At 31.5% G+C, this 17,486-nt stretch overlaps 1 protein-coding gene across 1 annotated transcript in view; it reads right to left on the bottom strand.

Moving 5' to 3' along the window:
* LOC105621605 overlaps positions 1 to 17,486 on the bottom strand; it is a 117,884-nt gene that overhangs the window by 52,153 nt on the left and 48,245 nt on the right. Inside the window, exon 3 of the mRNA XM_012203073.1 lies at positions 17,238 to 17,355. Coding sequence (XP_012058463.1) covers positions 17,238 to 17,355 — 118 coding nt within the window. The remainder of the gene's footprint in view (positions 1 to 17,237; positions 17,356 to 17,486) is intronic.

Consider the following 17,486-nt stretch of genomic DNA (forward strand, 5'->3'; position numbering starts at 1 on the left):
AAAATTAAATTTAAAATTAAATTAATTTAATTTAATTTACTTACTTACTAACTAATATAATTATTTACTTACTTACTTCTTACGTTAGTATAATAATAATAATAATAATAATATCTCTCTTCTTCTCTCCTCTCTCTCTCTCTCTCTCTCTCTCTCTCTCTCTCTCTCTCTCTCTCTTAGAGAGAAAATTCTTGGACCTACGAGAATACTTTTTCATCACTGAATGAATTAAGTGTTTTTAACTTATAAAGCAACCGTGTTTATGTCACCAAATGCCATTGCAGTCTCTAATCTATTTCTTCTGCAATATTCTTTGTCACGTTTCTCTTCCGTCTTTTTCTGTATAGCCGGCTAACTCTTTATCTTCTTAACGGGAGTTTATTCTTGCACCAAAATAATAAAACAGCGAAAGGTAGAGAATGATAAAACAGCAAAGTGGATGGAAGCCACGAAATTTCAAGATTTCATTCTACAATCCTTGTGGTAGCGAAAGTCTTGCGCTGTTTGATTATTTTTGATAGTTATTTTTATCAATTTTATTTTCGACTTATCATAAAATAATTAAAATTCAAAAGAAATTTATTAGAAACGGAAAAAAAAATTGTTGGTCATATGAATATAATGGTAAAAAAAGAGAGCTAAAGAAGAACTTAAAAAAAAACAGATAATTTGAAGAGAGAGGTAATGAAAAAGAGAAACATAAAAATATATAATATTGCCTGATATCATAACTGCACTTGTCTCCAAGCGCTCCGCTCAGTATATTTAATATATGAGTAACAATTTGAGATGTCAGGATTCGATTTATTCTACTTTGTCATTTTCGTAAATAAAACAAGTAAATAGAACGAACGTTTCATCGCAGTGTTTTCGAGAAAAGATGAGACGTTCAAAGGAAAAGAGAAAACCGGACGTGCGAGATAAAGGGATTCAGTTTCGACGTATTTTGCCTGTAATCCAAACTATATCCTCCGGCTGGAAAACTTGTCTTCTCGGCTCCGATGGCGACGGTGAGGAGAAAAGAAACGGGGGGGAGTTTTCCTGAACGAGATTATATCCCTTATACTTTTTTCTTGCCACATCGGTGATTCTGGCTGAAGGATAAAAGAAGATTTTCGGGCACAAAGATTGGAAATCGCCCTTCTCGTCCGTTATTCCCCAAACTGAATGGCGGCCACGAAGTGGCACGATGTTTTCTTTTCAAGAGTTATTTTGAAGCCCTCGGAAAACCGAGATTTTTAGAGCTTCATAGACTTCTGGATCCAGCTTATCAAGCTCTCGGATTTCACAGGCTTAACAAACTATTGGATCACCTAACTGTGGTCCGCTTCTGTTTATATATATATATGTAATATATTTAGAGATTTTTTTCAATAAATGTCATTAGAGGATCCTTAAAAAAAAATCGGATTAGTCATATTGTAAACAGCACTTATATATAAACGATTTATGTGTCATCGACACATCGACTAAAATTGACTAAACATTGGTTATATTGGGGATATATTGACCAATATTTCCCAATGCAATGTCAATATTGGCTATACAATAAATGCCAATGTATAGTCAATATTGCATGTCAATCATTATACAATATTGGCTTTGCATTGAGTATACATTGGAAATAGATTGGCTAATGATTATAACATAAATGTACAATTAAGCATTTATCACACATTTATCAATCGAAGAAATGGTATAGTACATAACGCAGGAGATTCATAGTCTAGAAGTACAAGGTTTGAATATCACATATACAAGTAAATTTTCAATCAATTATGTGTAATATTGGTTGTACATTATTTCATAATATTAGCGAAATATTGGAAAATATAGCCAATATTAAATATAGGGTAAGAATTGTACACCCAACATTGATTCAACAATAATTTTTGAGACTTTCACGGATGCTTTCTATATAAAGATTATGCGTTTCGCGGATTTTCTCCGTATTCATTCTTAGAATGCTAACGTTTCGTGAATCTTGTAGTACTTTATCAGAGCGAAGAGCAGTCTGATGACTTGCCAGTACCAGACTGCTCCTCGCTCTAATGAAGTGGACTGCAAGGTTCACGAAACATATTCCAAGAATGGATTTGGAAATCCGCAAAACGCATAATCTTTATTGATTCAACAATATTGGTTCAATAATAATTTAACAAAGTGGGCCAATATATATTGGACAAAAATGATAAAGAAGATCTCAATTTCGAAACTTTTTGTTCTAAGCATATACTCCACCTCACAGAGACGTATTGATGTGTATATTTTAATTTTGGAAAAGAATTTTCAAATCAGTAAGAGATGAAAGAAGTTGTAGACAAGAAATTGTTATACAAAGATTATATGGTTCAATAATACAGATGACTTTACGATCCCTTTAAACTTATTAAATTGTGATCTTACTCTAGATTGTCTTTCTTTTAATTGAATCATCATCCTTGACATAGATACGATGTAAAATGATCTGCGATGAATTATTGACAAGTTTACGGTCGAATTCGTGTTACGGGAAAATCAATTTATGATCAGAACCATTAATCATTAGCGAGGTTTACATTACAATAACTTGATTAGGTATTATGTACTAACTTTACGAACTTCTTAAATATGAAAATAACTTATTTCCCAATTCTAATAAAATTATTTTTTATAACGTTTAAACTTCTATTATGAAAAGATAAAAGAGAAGTGTTCCATGAGATAAAGCTCTACAAACTAAAATCTAGAATTCGAAAATTTCCAATCTTTAATTCAAGGAATTAGATATCCTGTGATTTTGAAAATTAGAAATTTAATTTAATATTTCACAATCTTATAACAGAAAAAATCGAGAGGTTACGATTCTATAAATAAATATTTTTGAGAAATATTAAAACATAAAAAGATATTAATAGCTGAAGATTTGAAGGATCGATAAAATAAGCCGTAGCTTATTTTCCTCCTCTCCATTCTGTCCGGTAAATTATATGGCGTTATTTTTGGGATAAGTTCGATAAAACCCGCACGGGCTCGCGGTGTGAAAAACGGCTTGAAGGAAAAAAATTGTAAAAAATATAGGTCGTGTGCGCGCGCGAAACGATAGCCCGCAGGATTCGAACCGAAATCCCTGATAAATTGTCTAAAGACGCGAGGAAGGAGAAAATAAAGGAGGATGGGACGAGAGTTGTGCCAACGCGTCTCTGCATTTTACAGGTCGGACATTTTCTTTTGGCCACCCCATCCCTTTAACAGATCTCCGATCTTTTCTCGATTCGATAAGATTCGGAGCGTGCCTGCGAAAATGAGAACCTTAAAGTTCGAACAGTGGCATTGCGATCCAATAAATTTCTTGAAATCTTATTTTACAGTCGACTGTTCACAAAGTGGATGATGAGTGGTGCCGAAATGTTTCGCAATATACCAACCCTTTCATTTGTGTTTAATTTATATATTTTACGGAGAAAGAGAGAGAGGGAGGGAAAAAGAGAGAGAGAGAGAGAGAGAGAATGATATTTATTTCTGATTCGAGATTTAAAAATCTAATATAAACATTATATGTATTTAGGCCGAGAAAAATAAATCTAATTAAATATGGAAATTCTCATGGTGTAAAAAGTAAATAGCATTTTCGATGCTGTGCACTTGTTCAATTTTTGAGCCAATCAGTGCGCGACCCATATTGCAAGCAATATCCATCGCGTACGTCTGATTGAACTAACGTACTTACGTACTGTGCAGAAAAAATTGTGTTTTGGTAAGGTTTATCTTATAAAAATTGAGAAAAGGAAAAACATATTTGCAATATATTTATATATTTAAAGTTTATATTGTTATTTTATTATTACGTGTATATCATTTCTGAAATACTTAAGAAAATAAAATTCAGTCATAGTGGTTTTTAGTAGCTAATTGAGAATCTGTATACAGTAATTTATTTATTTCAGTATTTTTAAGGATATCTTGAGTAAACTTATACACATAACATCAATATAAATATCAATAATATGTATTGAATCAACAATATGTATTGAATATACACATATATAATATAATACGGATTGAATAATAGTCACTTTTAATTGACGTGTAAAAATCACGCCAGAGGAGTATATACGCAAGAAAAGGTAAATATTCTTAAGTTAAATTACAATTTGAACTCTCTCTTCTGCTGGAGATTTTCTATTAATAATATTTTATATTTTTTCGATGATAAAAGTGTTGACGTAAGATAGAAAGAATCGTAAAGTGCTCTGTAAAATAGGATACTCTTCTCAGAGGATGCTAGTGCAACGTGGAGATGCAACTGGTCCGATGCGTATCGGCGCTGAAACATCTGATTGCATCGCAGACTGATTTCAGGAATGAGACAAGCTCCTCGGCTTGCATTGTATAACCTATGTGGCCTGATTTTATCATCAAATGAAACGCTGACAATTTCGAATCGCGTCACCTGTTGCATCAAAACGTGCTTTCTCGAATGCATTATTAGAATTGCAATCAGGCCTATCTCGCGAATCTCTGCCCGATTCATCGACGACTTCATCTCTCGTACGACTTTATTATCTTCAATTATCTGTAGAAATTCAACGATTTGTATCGTAATCTTTTAGTATCGTAATCTTTTAGTATCGTGGCTTTTTTTTAAGTCTGTACTGTTCGAGATTTGTAATTCTGCGTCGATTCAATGTGCGATGGCTTTTATGCCATTTTTCTTTCAATCTCTATTAAGAAAAAAGAAGACCATAAACGTAAATACCGATAGACATCAAGCCAATACCCAGAATTACATCTTGAGAATTACAAATCTACAAATCTGTTCTAAACGAAACGTGACATCTTTATATCAGCGACTCAATTGCAGCTTTATTTTTTGCATGTTCGATGCTCATTACTTGTAACAGCTGTAATATAAAGTTACTACTTCTTTGTATGTTATTTTATATTGTCATTCATATTCTCAATAAAGTTATTATTATTATTAAAAAATTTTACAATAAATACGTGAAACATTCTACAGCGAAATGGTTCGATGTATCAAATACAATTTAAAAAAAGTCATTTACACGTCCGTTTAATTCGATAATTTTAAATCCGAAATACAGTGCTTTTTATTATGAAACAGAAATTATTTAAGCCGAAAGTTGCGCGCGGTTTGTCGTGATCCACCTGAGTCCCAGTGCGAAATTAGTTTTGCAACGGAAAGGAGGGGGGGGTGGGAAGGTTGTTGAGTTATTTATTGCGGGCTTTCGAAAAGGGCTGGCGCGGCAACCGCATCGGATGCGCGCGTGTAAAAGGATTAATTTAAATATTTAACAGCTTTCACAGCCTGTCACACAAGAATATCATGTGCGTTTGAAAGAAAAATTATTATTTAAAAAAACTTCGCATATATGCAACGTCCACGAACAGGAATTTAAAATACTTCCCCGGATACTATACGCATTTATCCGAGTAAATTGTCGTTGCGTTCTGATGCATTTCCAACAGTTCGTTACGATGCCGAAGGGAATTTCGATCGAGGAGTAATCGCCGAGGATCGATTCCCGTATCCATGTACGACATGTGCCTTTTTCAAAATTTAAAATATTTGAGAGAGCGCTATGGAATTAATTTCAACCGGGCGCTCTGCGCCCGCGATCACCCTCTGCCTTCCCCATCGTCTACACCTTTTTCCAGACGACGAACTGCCACTCTTTTTCCTCTTTTCGTTTCACGTCAGATGACAGCCAATTTTTATCCCGCTGATAGCATTTGCAATTCCGATGTACGTGCGAGCGTTCCGCGTGAATCGAGAAAAGCGTACTGCAAGAGACGCCTTTAACTGCGCCCTCGCAGTACGCTTTTCTCGGTTTTCGCAAGAATATGCCGGTACTGATCGATCTCGAACTCAAACTTGAAACCGAGTTAAACTTTTTATTGTCAGTAAATCTAAGAAACTAAATTTCTGAATTTGTAGTATCAATATTTTAATCAAACTATAAACCAAACGAACTCAATTGTCTCGCAAAAAGAACATATCGCTACCTTTACTTCAAAAGTGATAGATAGAGTAACTCGAAAAATTAAATTGAAATAATCCGTTAAAGGTCTCAAAGCAAAAGCAGGACTTCTAATATTGTGAATTACAAAAATATTATATTTAACAAAACAATATACATACATTTCGACTTTATATCAGGTCATTTTCAATGTTAAAACTACCGTTTATATTAAAATAATGACATGAAAATTCTAGAAACATCTAACGCATTACATATAAAAACCTCAATATTTACGAAACATACTGTGTAATCTGACAATCTTGATATGACCGCAAGAAATAATAAACTCTCCCCTTACATCTGTCCACAGTGTTAATTCAGGAGTGCATCTCATCTCGATAAAAAGTATTACGTTCGGAATAATAATTTACCATGGTATGTAATTGTTGGATCTCTTATTGAACGCTTAATGCTACACTTGTCCATTAATTCGTGATGAAGTATTGCTAAAGTAATATATGAAGTAATAATTACTAGAAACTAAAGAGAATTTAACGCAAATTAAAATGTCGCACGATTCGTGTCATACCTGTATTACTATTAACAAAGATCAAAATTACAGCGCATAATAGTAATGTATAAAACAAGCAGAGTTAAGAACTCCAAAGATGTAAAAGCTGCCATAGACTTCCATGTCTCTTGAAAACTTATTTCGAACTGATACAGTATCAAGCAACGAAAAAAATCATCAAATGTGAGTAGTGCGAAAGTTGGAAGGAAAGGGAAAAGATGACGAGAAACATTCAGGAAGGGGAAAGCTTGTGTAACGGGAGTTATATTTCTGATAACGATTCTGTGTCGCTTTGTAAATTAAGTCCATTCTTTTGTTTCTCTTTATAAAAATCATCTCTGAAGTCAATCTTTTGTTGTAAGATGGTTCCCTATCTAAAATTTTAACCTTGTTCCAATCAAAGTTATAAGTGAAATCCGGAATAGATATGACACTTGGAGAGCCTGATTTTATTAATATAAACGATAGTTTTAACATTGAAAATGATCTGATATAAGATCGAAACATATGTATATTGTTTTGTTAAATATAATGTTTTTGTAATTTACAATATTAGCGAAATATATCCTGCTTTTGCTCTGAGCCCTTTAATGGATTATTTCAATTTAGTTTACTGAGCATTGATTAACTTTTCATTTATCGAAAAATTAAGTTTCCCAGAAAAAAGGAAAAACTATTTTTCAAGACCTACTTGATAAAAAAATATTAATTAATTAAATAATATTGGCAAAAAATATATTGTTAATGATCAAATGTTATTTTTATTCAATAGTTCCTTTTAAGAAACACACACATTTTTTTACTTACAATACAAACAACTTTGACAATTTTTTTAAGAATCACTTGTTTGAGTTGTGATGATTTTGATATTTTTTAACTGAAACTTTTATTAATTTGGAATTTTTTATGAAGCTAATTTGCTTTTGTGATAATTGATAGGACAATATTTACTTAACTCCTTTATATAATGGAGAATCACATTATTAAGTTACTTTGTGTCATTTTTGAAGTAAGAGATATGATATTTCCTATATAATGATAATTATGTTAATAAAAAATATACAAAGTTGAAAATAAGGTTGTTTTCTGTACCTTTAAGCGTTGAATATAATTTTATTTATAAAATTTTTCTATAACGTTTACAATTTTAAAAAATTTGCGGTTAAAGTTGCAAAAAAAAGTTACGTTGATTAAAAAAATATTACGATTAATACATATAAGAATTTATCAGTATCATAATATTAAAGTCACAACTTTGATAAAGCAGACTTTATATCAATTATATTATAAATACACTTTTAATCATCACAATAAATTCCTTTTGAGGACTGAAAATCCTAACGAGATATTTAATTTTTATTTTTTGCAATGAAACTTCTTCAACACATCTCCTAGTTGCCAACATACATCAAAATAATTCTTTTTTGTATCTTGAACCGTAAATTTCTCCAAACTGCAACGTGATAGAGCAACTTGATAAACGAGATCATATTCAGCACTCAAAAAACTACAGGAAACCTCACTACTATTATCCTCATCTTTGTGCTCGAAAAGAACCATTTGTTTGTTAAACAATGTAATCTTTATTATGTATATTTCAAGTAATGAAGCTTTAAGAGACAAATTCCAAATTAATTTGAGACAAGCCGTTAGGAGAAAGATTATGTCACAAATATACATTTATGTATTGTTCTTTATTAAAGAAGGATGGGTAAAGTTAGCGGATTTTTCTTATATTTTTCTTTACTTTTTGTTGTGCTGAATCATTTACAAATATTTATTTCAAACTAATCTAATAGGAGTGTGTTGAAAATTGCAAAAGTAAAACAATTTCGAAATCTATATATTTGATTATAATTTTCAATAATTTTCCCACTAGTTTAACTTAACATTTGTAAATGATTCAAGAAAAATACAAATACGTGCATAAGAAAGATTTTATTACTTAGGCTAAAATTGCCTATTTTACTTAATATCCTGGATAATGAAAATAGATCAATATTGACTGAAGGAGTGAAAGAGTAATAGGATATTTTTTAGTCGTAGGATATTTCTTATGTGCAGGCTTTCCACAAATACATAAATGGAACGCAATGCCAATACTTGTCTTTTGTACCAACAAGCCTCAGTTTCCCTCATTTTAGAACATTAACATGCATGATAATGATATCATTGCGAATTATGAACGATAGCGCGGAAGGAACGACGAGAGAATTCATAGACCGGAAAGGGTCAGCGAGAGACCAAGCTAAATCATGTATCACTAATAGCGAATAAATGTAGCGTGAACGAAACAAGGGTGATTTGCATCGATTTGCGTCTTGACTAAAATTATCTTATACATTATAGAAAGCGCGTTATAGAAAGCGTGTCCACATTTAATCGTGTAAATCGATCAATCCATTGAAACGTTATGTATGTATAAAATTGAACTAAAATTTAACTTGATTTGTAAAAATTTAATAATCAAGAACCACATAATAATCATAATATATTTTTAATAAAATTAAATTCATAGAAAAAATACTAAAAAAAATGTACATACTTTGCCTAAAATTTCTGAGAAAAAATTAATTATTTTTAGAATTAAGATTCCTGTTTATTAATCACTATATCAGTATTTAACAACAAAACAATCAAATTTGCAATCAATAGAAGAAACTTATAAAATATATTGAAAACTATCTTCTTATTTAAAAGAAAAATTAAATTATATTTATTCTTATATTTATTAATTTTATTAATTTGATAGTTTTTCATAGCTCTAAACATAGCTTATTTCTTTTTTTGTCATTATAATTAATTTTCAAATATGGTATTTTCAAGTATAGTTATTTAGTTCTTTATATTTTACACAAATCGGTTTTATCTATTGCTGATGTTGTTTTATTGAAACGTACTCTCATATTAATTCATTTTGCAAGAATTTTTATTGTGCATTTTCTCTTATTTGATACGTTGTACAACCTGAGGTATTATTGGTGAGTGAACAGGTACTTTAAATAAAGATTTTAAAATGTATTAAAATACCGTAAGAAGAGAAGGATGCTGTTTAAATATTCTTCAGAGTTCATGTATTGCTACAAGGAAATTCTTTTCTAGTACTTATAAAAGATATAAAAATAATAAAAACATAAATTTAATTATAATCGAAAAATGTGAAGATTTCCGAATATTCCAACTTCAACGAAGGTACACAGCTTCTACATGTATAACACGATATATATTGTAAACTGCTGGAAGGCACGAAGAGCGGAGTATTTCCTTGAAATCTACCTATAATTGTTAATAACAAATATTGACGATCTCTCTCATATTTTGTAAATAAATTCGAGTTAACAGTTCGCCAATATCTACCAAGCATATCATTTTTTATTATTGAAAAAAATCTCGCAGATATTAATCACAATGAAAAATAAAACCAAATAGGAGGATAAAAAGAATCCATAAAAAAAGTTTATTTTCTATTTATTTATACAAATCAGAAAAATTATAGTATTTGAAGTTGAAATTGTTAAAAGTTATTGATACGTACTTATTAGCTCTGAATGAATCATCTGCGTAACGTCTATTTATTATTTATCTGAATTATAAATTTTACTAATTAATATTTAAAGCTAAAATATAAATTCTAATAATACATAGAAAAAGAATTTAAGAATAAAGAATTTTTAAATAAATTCTTGGGAGTATCAAATAATTTGTGAAAAGTTAACTTCAAAATATTGGATCGGGGAAAAAGTTTCTTCGTATTTAAAAAAATTTTTTTGCAAAAGTTTTTCATTTTTTTGCAAAAGTTTTTGCATAATTTTCGTTACAATTACATCATTCACTAGAGCAAAGTTTTAGCTTTAAAAATCTGTTTTTTAAATTGCGACGATGATTTTTATCGGAATTATGAGCAATCAAAGTCAGAATGCTCCTTTACTTAACTTGCGAATAACTCGGGATTAAAAAAATCATAGAAACATTTTTTTAAAATAATTTTGTAGGGAAAGCTTCAAGCTTTTACGATAGGTAATCAAAAATTTTTGTAAATTTTTTTGGACACATGAGAAATCCTTAAAGTGAAAAGAAAATTTTTCATCTTTTTCAGCTCGTAGTTTTTAAATTTAAAAATTACCAAACTCACAGAAATTCAAAAAAATATAGTAACCTTTCGAAAGTAAAGATTTCAAGCTTTAAAGTTCTTTTTTTAAATTTCGTTCATTTTTAACGAAGATATTGTATATAAAATTTTAAATTAAAAAGTATTAAGAAACTTTTCCCCGATCTATTATAATATTTATCTAATATTTAACTTTGTTTATATTTAAAATCAATTTTAAACACGTATATACATATTCAATTATTCATACACACACATATGCAAAAATTATTCCATTCTCGTTTAAAATCTCTTTCTTCCATTTATTTCTTAAAATCATATATGATCCAATTATAATCTCATTATTCGATCTTATTATTCAAACATAGATTTTAATTATCGATTCAAATGAAGTATTCTGGTCAAGGCTTGACGACGAAAAACACATGCGGTGAACATTTTCCCTGATCTAATTTCGAAGGAAGCCACTTAATTTAAATGTCTAGCCTTCATCCGAACTCTCGCCCTTTATCGTTCCTTCGGGGATGGAATGAATTGCTACTTGAGGAATTAGAATTATACGTTTTCCGGAAACAGTACTCAGCTGAAATTTCTATTCTTCCTTATTTTTTATCGTTGCCATTGTTAAACGAAGAGAAAGTCATTGTAGTTGAGAAAATTCAAGGAAAGATTCCAATTCTTTGTATAACATGAAAATATAAAAATGTACAGTTTGCCTCTACATTAACTTGTGCAGTTATTTCTAGTTAGAATCTATTTATAAAATTAATTTATAAAACTTTTATAATTCTCCCTTCATCTTGGATTATTAACTTGAAGCAGAAATTGAAGGATCGTTGATCGATCATTTAATTTTGAGCACATAATATTCTTGGATCATTATCGTTCATTCCATATTTAACCTCGCATACACAATAGAGTAACAAGCCTTAAGTTTTAAGGAACTGATCAATCATAATCAAGCACATTTCTTCTCACATTCGACTGCGATTGATCTATTTCTTAAGACTTAAAACTTATTATATCTATTGTGTTTATGCACTAAAGCTAAACTTTTAAGCTAATGTTCAGACACACACAGTCAGCCTGTCGATTTCTAGTTGTCGACGTTCTGTGTCCGCGACACAACAATCGGCAATTCTTCAGCACGACGATTTGGCACGGCGACAGCGACTGTTCCAAGGGGAAGTTTTGTGGCCGGAATGGATGAGTTTACGCGGAGTTCCGGTGGCTTTGAGCTTCGCGGCCGAAACTTGGCGTTCAGAACTATCAAAGAGCGAATGAGAAGTCCACAGTAATCAGTTGCTCCACAGCCCGTACTAATGTGATTGTCGTTTGAAATGGCCGGTCCCGGTAGTGAAATCTTCGCAATTCGGCAAATTCCCGATGTTTACTCGGCGCTTGAACTCATGCAGGGCGATGCCGCGAGATTATTTTCTGCGAGACAGTTGTACGGCATTCCGCTCGTCGTCCGCTCTATAAAAATCTCCGGAGACGCCCAACAATATTTCCCACGGGATTCTTCGAGAATATAAGAATCTCCAGCTATGCCAGGATGCTTGAGAAACAGAGAAGATTCGATCGTTTCTTCTTTCGAAAATTATTTGAATTTTTCATAAGCCTCTTAAACTCTTTCTGAAAATTCTTTAAGACATCTAAACTTTTCGAAGCGTTCTCAAAGATCTGTGAAACTGTCTGAAAGACAATATAAGACTTGCGGAATTCTTTGATTTATTGAAGATATTGAAATCTTTTTTTTAATTCCTTTTTTTTTAAAGATATCAAAAATATGAGAAGAAATATTTATAGAATGCCACGTTCTTTTTCATTTTATGATTAGAAAATTCTATGAATTTATTTCTATGTACAGAGTAAGTCAACAAAAACTTTTTATTCCGTTTTTTAATTTGTTCGAAATATACTGAAAAATACATTAACTTTGTTTTCAAAAGGAATATATAACTATAATGTATCAAACTGTCTGATTTTATTCTCTTGATTAGAATATCTATCAACAAATTTTGAGTGACAACATTTAAGTGTCACATCATTTTAATTCTGCATCAAATTGCACATTGGAGACTGGAAATTGCGAATTGAAGATTAAAAGTTGACAAGATAATTTGAATTTTAATCGTTTCGTTCTGACTGATCGAATTCACAATTCTCCATTTCTAGTGCATAGTTTGATATAGGCTCAAAAGGTTTTTTAATTCTCTTTACAAAATGTGTTTTGTTCTTAAAATTTAGATGAATGTTTTTTGAGAAATCATATTTGGAAGTTTTAGGTACTAAAAGCTGAAAATTCGCAATTTACAGAAAAATTATTTATTTCGCTAAATGTTTAAAATGTTTTCCACCAACCTTCATGTAATAAAAATTCAGCTTAAAGTTGTTGCGGACATTTCCAGCGTAATTTCATGGCACTCTATCTCTTGACATAGATTTTGTGTTCAGCGTTGCGACACAAATTTTATTTTTCAAATAGGTATCTTTAAAGAAAAAAAATTAATAGAGAAAAATCAGATGACTGTGTAAGCTCAACTGAATCTTCTTCAGCAGACAGTAGATAAGTGCCATAGAATAACACCAGAAATATTTCAAAATATCTGCAATAAATTTAAATGCAGACTTATTTATAAAACTTTGTAGAAAATAATTTAAGGTAGTTTGACCTTTTATAAAAATAAATTTCGAACATTTATTAAAATTACATTTTTCCGTAAGTTGCTAATTTTTATTTTATAACGTCTATATTTATAACATTCAAATATATGATTTCTGGAAAAAATACTCGCTTAATTAAAGAAACAAAACAACAGTTGAAACAAAGAATGATAAAACTTTAAAACGATGTGTTATTTGATTCCAATTGTCATTTAAAATTTTTTAAAGATCTATCCTGATTACACAAGTGGATAAAATAGTATGATTGAATTTATCATAATTATACATTCTCTTTGAAAAATTGACGTTGTTTTAATATATTTCGCACAAATATACAGTTGGTTATAAAAAAAATAAGGAAAGTTTTCATTACCTCCATACAGAAGATAATAGTAACAATAAAACATTGCTTATTTATAATGTCTCCGTTCAAATAAATTTGACATTAATTTGACTGAAAATTATCTGCTAGTACCTATTAAAGCAAATCAAGAAACTATCGAACCTTTTCCTTCTCTCTGTGATAATTAGTCTTCATGAAGCGGAGGATACCATTTCCCCTGGTGGCCCTTCAATTATCAGCCGCATCGCGCCGATTAATTTAGCCCTTGGCGTTCAGGAATGTTCGCGTAAACATCGGCTGGGCGAACGCACATACACACAGAAGACATGTCGTTGCCGACTAAGGAGAATTTTCGTTAATCAAGCCACATCAATGGCTGCCCTGGCCGCAACGTTATCGATAGAGTCTCAATAACTAAATTATTGTTGCTCTATCTACGCGATGCACGGATGGGGGAAACATAGGTAGAAGCAAAAGAGAGAACCAGAGAGAAAGAGGGGCGGAAGAGAGGAAGGAAAATGGAGGGAGAAAGACAGAGATCATTTCGGAGCCTTGGCACGTCATACAGGACACGTTCCTTTGTGCCAGGGCGAACTGTGCATGAGTGTGTACGACGCGATACTGCTTCAGATACTACTACCGTGCCACTTCTCTGTAATACTCGTCGCTACGATGGCGGAATATCGAAGATCGACTAAAGTGTCTTCGTGTTTTGTAGCTTTACCTTGGATCTAAAATGTCATTTTCAAGCGAAATTGGGAGTCTTATTAAACCACGATCTAACATAAATTGAATACGATTTAGACTGACGCTCTATCAAACTACTAATAGGACCTAGTAATAAAAAAAAGACATGTATATACATTCTTCGCTTCAATGGGAACTTCTTGACTCAAAATAATATCTATTTGTAATTGATTCTTCTGACATAATTTTAATTTTAGATTACTATAAAGCATAAGTCTTTTTATTACTTTAGGCTTTCAAAAAATTCAGGGTTTCTTCCAACATCTCTATTACGAAATATTTTTTTAACTTAAATGTTAAAACCTTCATTTAATAAAAATTTTAATTTAATCCATAACGACGGTAAATAAAATATCGCTTATGCCAAAAAGGACTCAGATTGCGGATGACTTTCATTAAAACTTAACTTTTACATATGTAAATTTTCTGCCATGTACCTTCAAAAATCCTTAGATTTAAGTATGAAGAATATGATGTGAGTGATTAAATTTACACTGTTCTCGAAACAGAACAACAAACTGAGTAACATTTCGAGATCGATTCTTGCGAACTCCGGCGCAGAAGTAATCGAATCATTCTAACTTGTGCGAGACCGTCTAACTTTGTTTGATTCATATTAAAACGCAGACTATTTTTTTTTTTTTTTATTTTTTTTAAGTAAAAACTTCAAACTCGATTAATATTCGATCTGACAAAAATGTTAATTCAATTTTGATTTTACGAGTGTCCGAATGTTGATCGTCATATTTATATATTTCCAGAAATCTCGGACGACATCTTGAATTTCTGTGAGTTATTGCTAATCTTTGTCTCTAAGGATTCCCGCGGATCCACGGAATATCTCGAGAATTTCTAAAACTCACCACCGAAATAGCGCAATCGCCCTTTGATTAAATGTGCATCCTTGCGGTTGACGCGGCTGAATTCCTGTTTAAATAATTTAGGTAGCGCAGAGGTTCATATGTTCCGAATTACTTGACCAGTCAATATAATTTTTCGCGCTGCTTGTTTGTCTATCAATTTTATCCATCGCTCCATTCTCTCCTTCTTCTCACTAAGCCCTTCTTTTACTAATCAGTATTTCAAAATTGATACTCAAAATCAACGGCAAATATTTGCAAATTGTATTAATTGTTCCCAGATTTTGTTTAAAATAGTTATAACACAATGAACGTTAATGTAATAAAAATAATAATATAATGCGTGATGTTTTGCATCGCTTACACGATATGTATATAAAATATTTATGTCATCTCTACATCATAGGATTAATTTAAAATCAAATCAAAGGATTGTGTACATTTAAATCTTTAAAATTGAAACTCTCTCAAACGTTCGAATATAAACAGTCTTTTTTCCGTGAGAGAGATCAGACTGTTGATTGCGAGATGAAAAGTACACATTCGTTTATTGGCCTCTGACACACGTGGATCGTATATAATTGTAACGCACTAAATAAAGACTATGATTAGACTCTTTAATGTCATCCAAATCCATTAACGCAGAGTCAAACTTAACCGATACAATACCAAAGTTATTTGCAATACGAATTAATACAAAGATTATTACATACAGTATCTCTATAGATACACACGATACATAAAAGCAATTCAACAAGAAAAAAATGTTAATGCCTGCATTCAACAGCTTTGCTAAAATATCTACAAATGTCCCATTTTGCAATTAATTATTAAGATAACGAGATATGAAATATTTAATATTGCAGTGCAAAAGAGGCTAATGTGTGTTCTGTATGATGTGCTCAAGTTTAAGAAAAATAAAACTTTATACAAAAACAACTAATAACATTCTATCATGTCCTTTATGCCAAACAGAATTTTTAAAAGTTTAAAAGCATCTTTCAGATGCAGCGCTATTAAAGCAAGGAATAATAAGTATTTTATCTGTTATACTTAATACTACTTCTCGTTTAATTTTAAGCATAAACCATATCTTTTCTCTTGTATTTTTGTAAATATTTGTATTTTTATCTATGTAATTTCAGATTTATTTTATTTTAAATCATGTTTATTTAATCTTACTTTATTATATTTTGTTATTATCTTTATCTTATTTCTTATTCTAATTGAATTTTCTTTTTATTTTTCTGTCCCGTATATTATGCTTTACATGCATCGATCAATTTCCTATTGACACTTATATTGACTTTTACTTGTTATAAAAGTAATAATAATTTTAACGCTTGAAGAGAAATCCTAGAGCGCTCAAATAAATACAATTTCTATTTATCTTTCTCCTTTCTTCTCTCTTCTCTCTCTCTCTCTCTCTCTCTCTCTCTCTCTCTCTCCCTTTCTCTTTTCTTTCTTTTACTTTTATCTTCTCTTATTCTTATTTCTTTTAAAAAAAATCCTATTCTATTATTAATAAGTTTTATTTTACGCCCATTACTCTGTCTCGACGTCGCGGATTTCAGACGCGGAATTTCCTGATTGACTGTGATTCGATCGCGCGTTCGATTACCGAACGTAATTAGTTTGCGCTGTAAGCAAAATAGGACGCTGCCGTCTCCGTTGCGCTGAAACGAGTTCACCCTTTACGCCGGACCACCCTTCCATGTTTGCGACGCAAATTTTCCCTGTGCGTGCAAAAGGCAGCTACCGCATCGCTAATTAGGAGATTCGCTTGCTGCTTGGGCGGCACTCCATTCCAGTGGGAAAAGAGGAGGAGTGGGAAGGTTACCGACCCAGGATAATTAAATTCAGACCCTTTAAGAAGCCGTCTTGACAGTTTGCAGGGTGCAGGGCATATTCGTCTCCCTTTTAATAGTTAACAATGGCGTGATTATAAGAATGAACAGGGCAAGCAGAACAGTCTTACCGTATTTTTGAGACGACCGTGGGCGTGAATTCTAATTGAGGGAAGCCCAACTCCTTCGGCTTCACGTCTTCCAGGCTGCTATACCTCACGTAACTACAAGGCGGCGGTAACGGAAAGGCTGAAACAGAGGATATAAGATATTAAGTAGACAACTCGATAAGAAAAACATCGGAGTTTATTTTACTACGAGAATAATTAATTTCAATAAAGAAAAAAAATCCTGCATTAATAGTTTGAAAGATGTTGTTT

The sequence above is a fragment of the Atta cephalotes genome (assembly GCF_000143395.1).
Source record: "Atta cephalotes unplaced genomic scaffold scaffold00035, whole genome shotgun sequence".
NCBI lineage: Eukaryota > Metazoa > Arthropoda > Insecta > Hymenoptera > Formicidae > Atta > Atta cephalotes.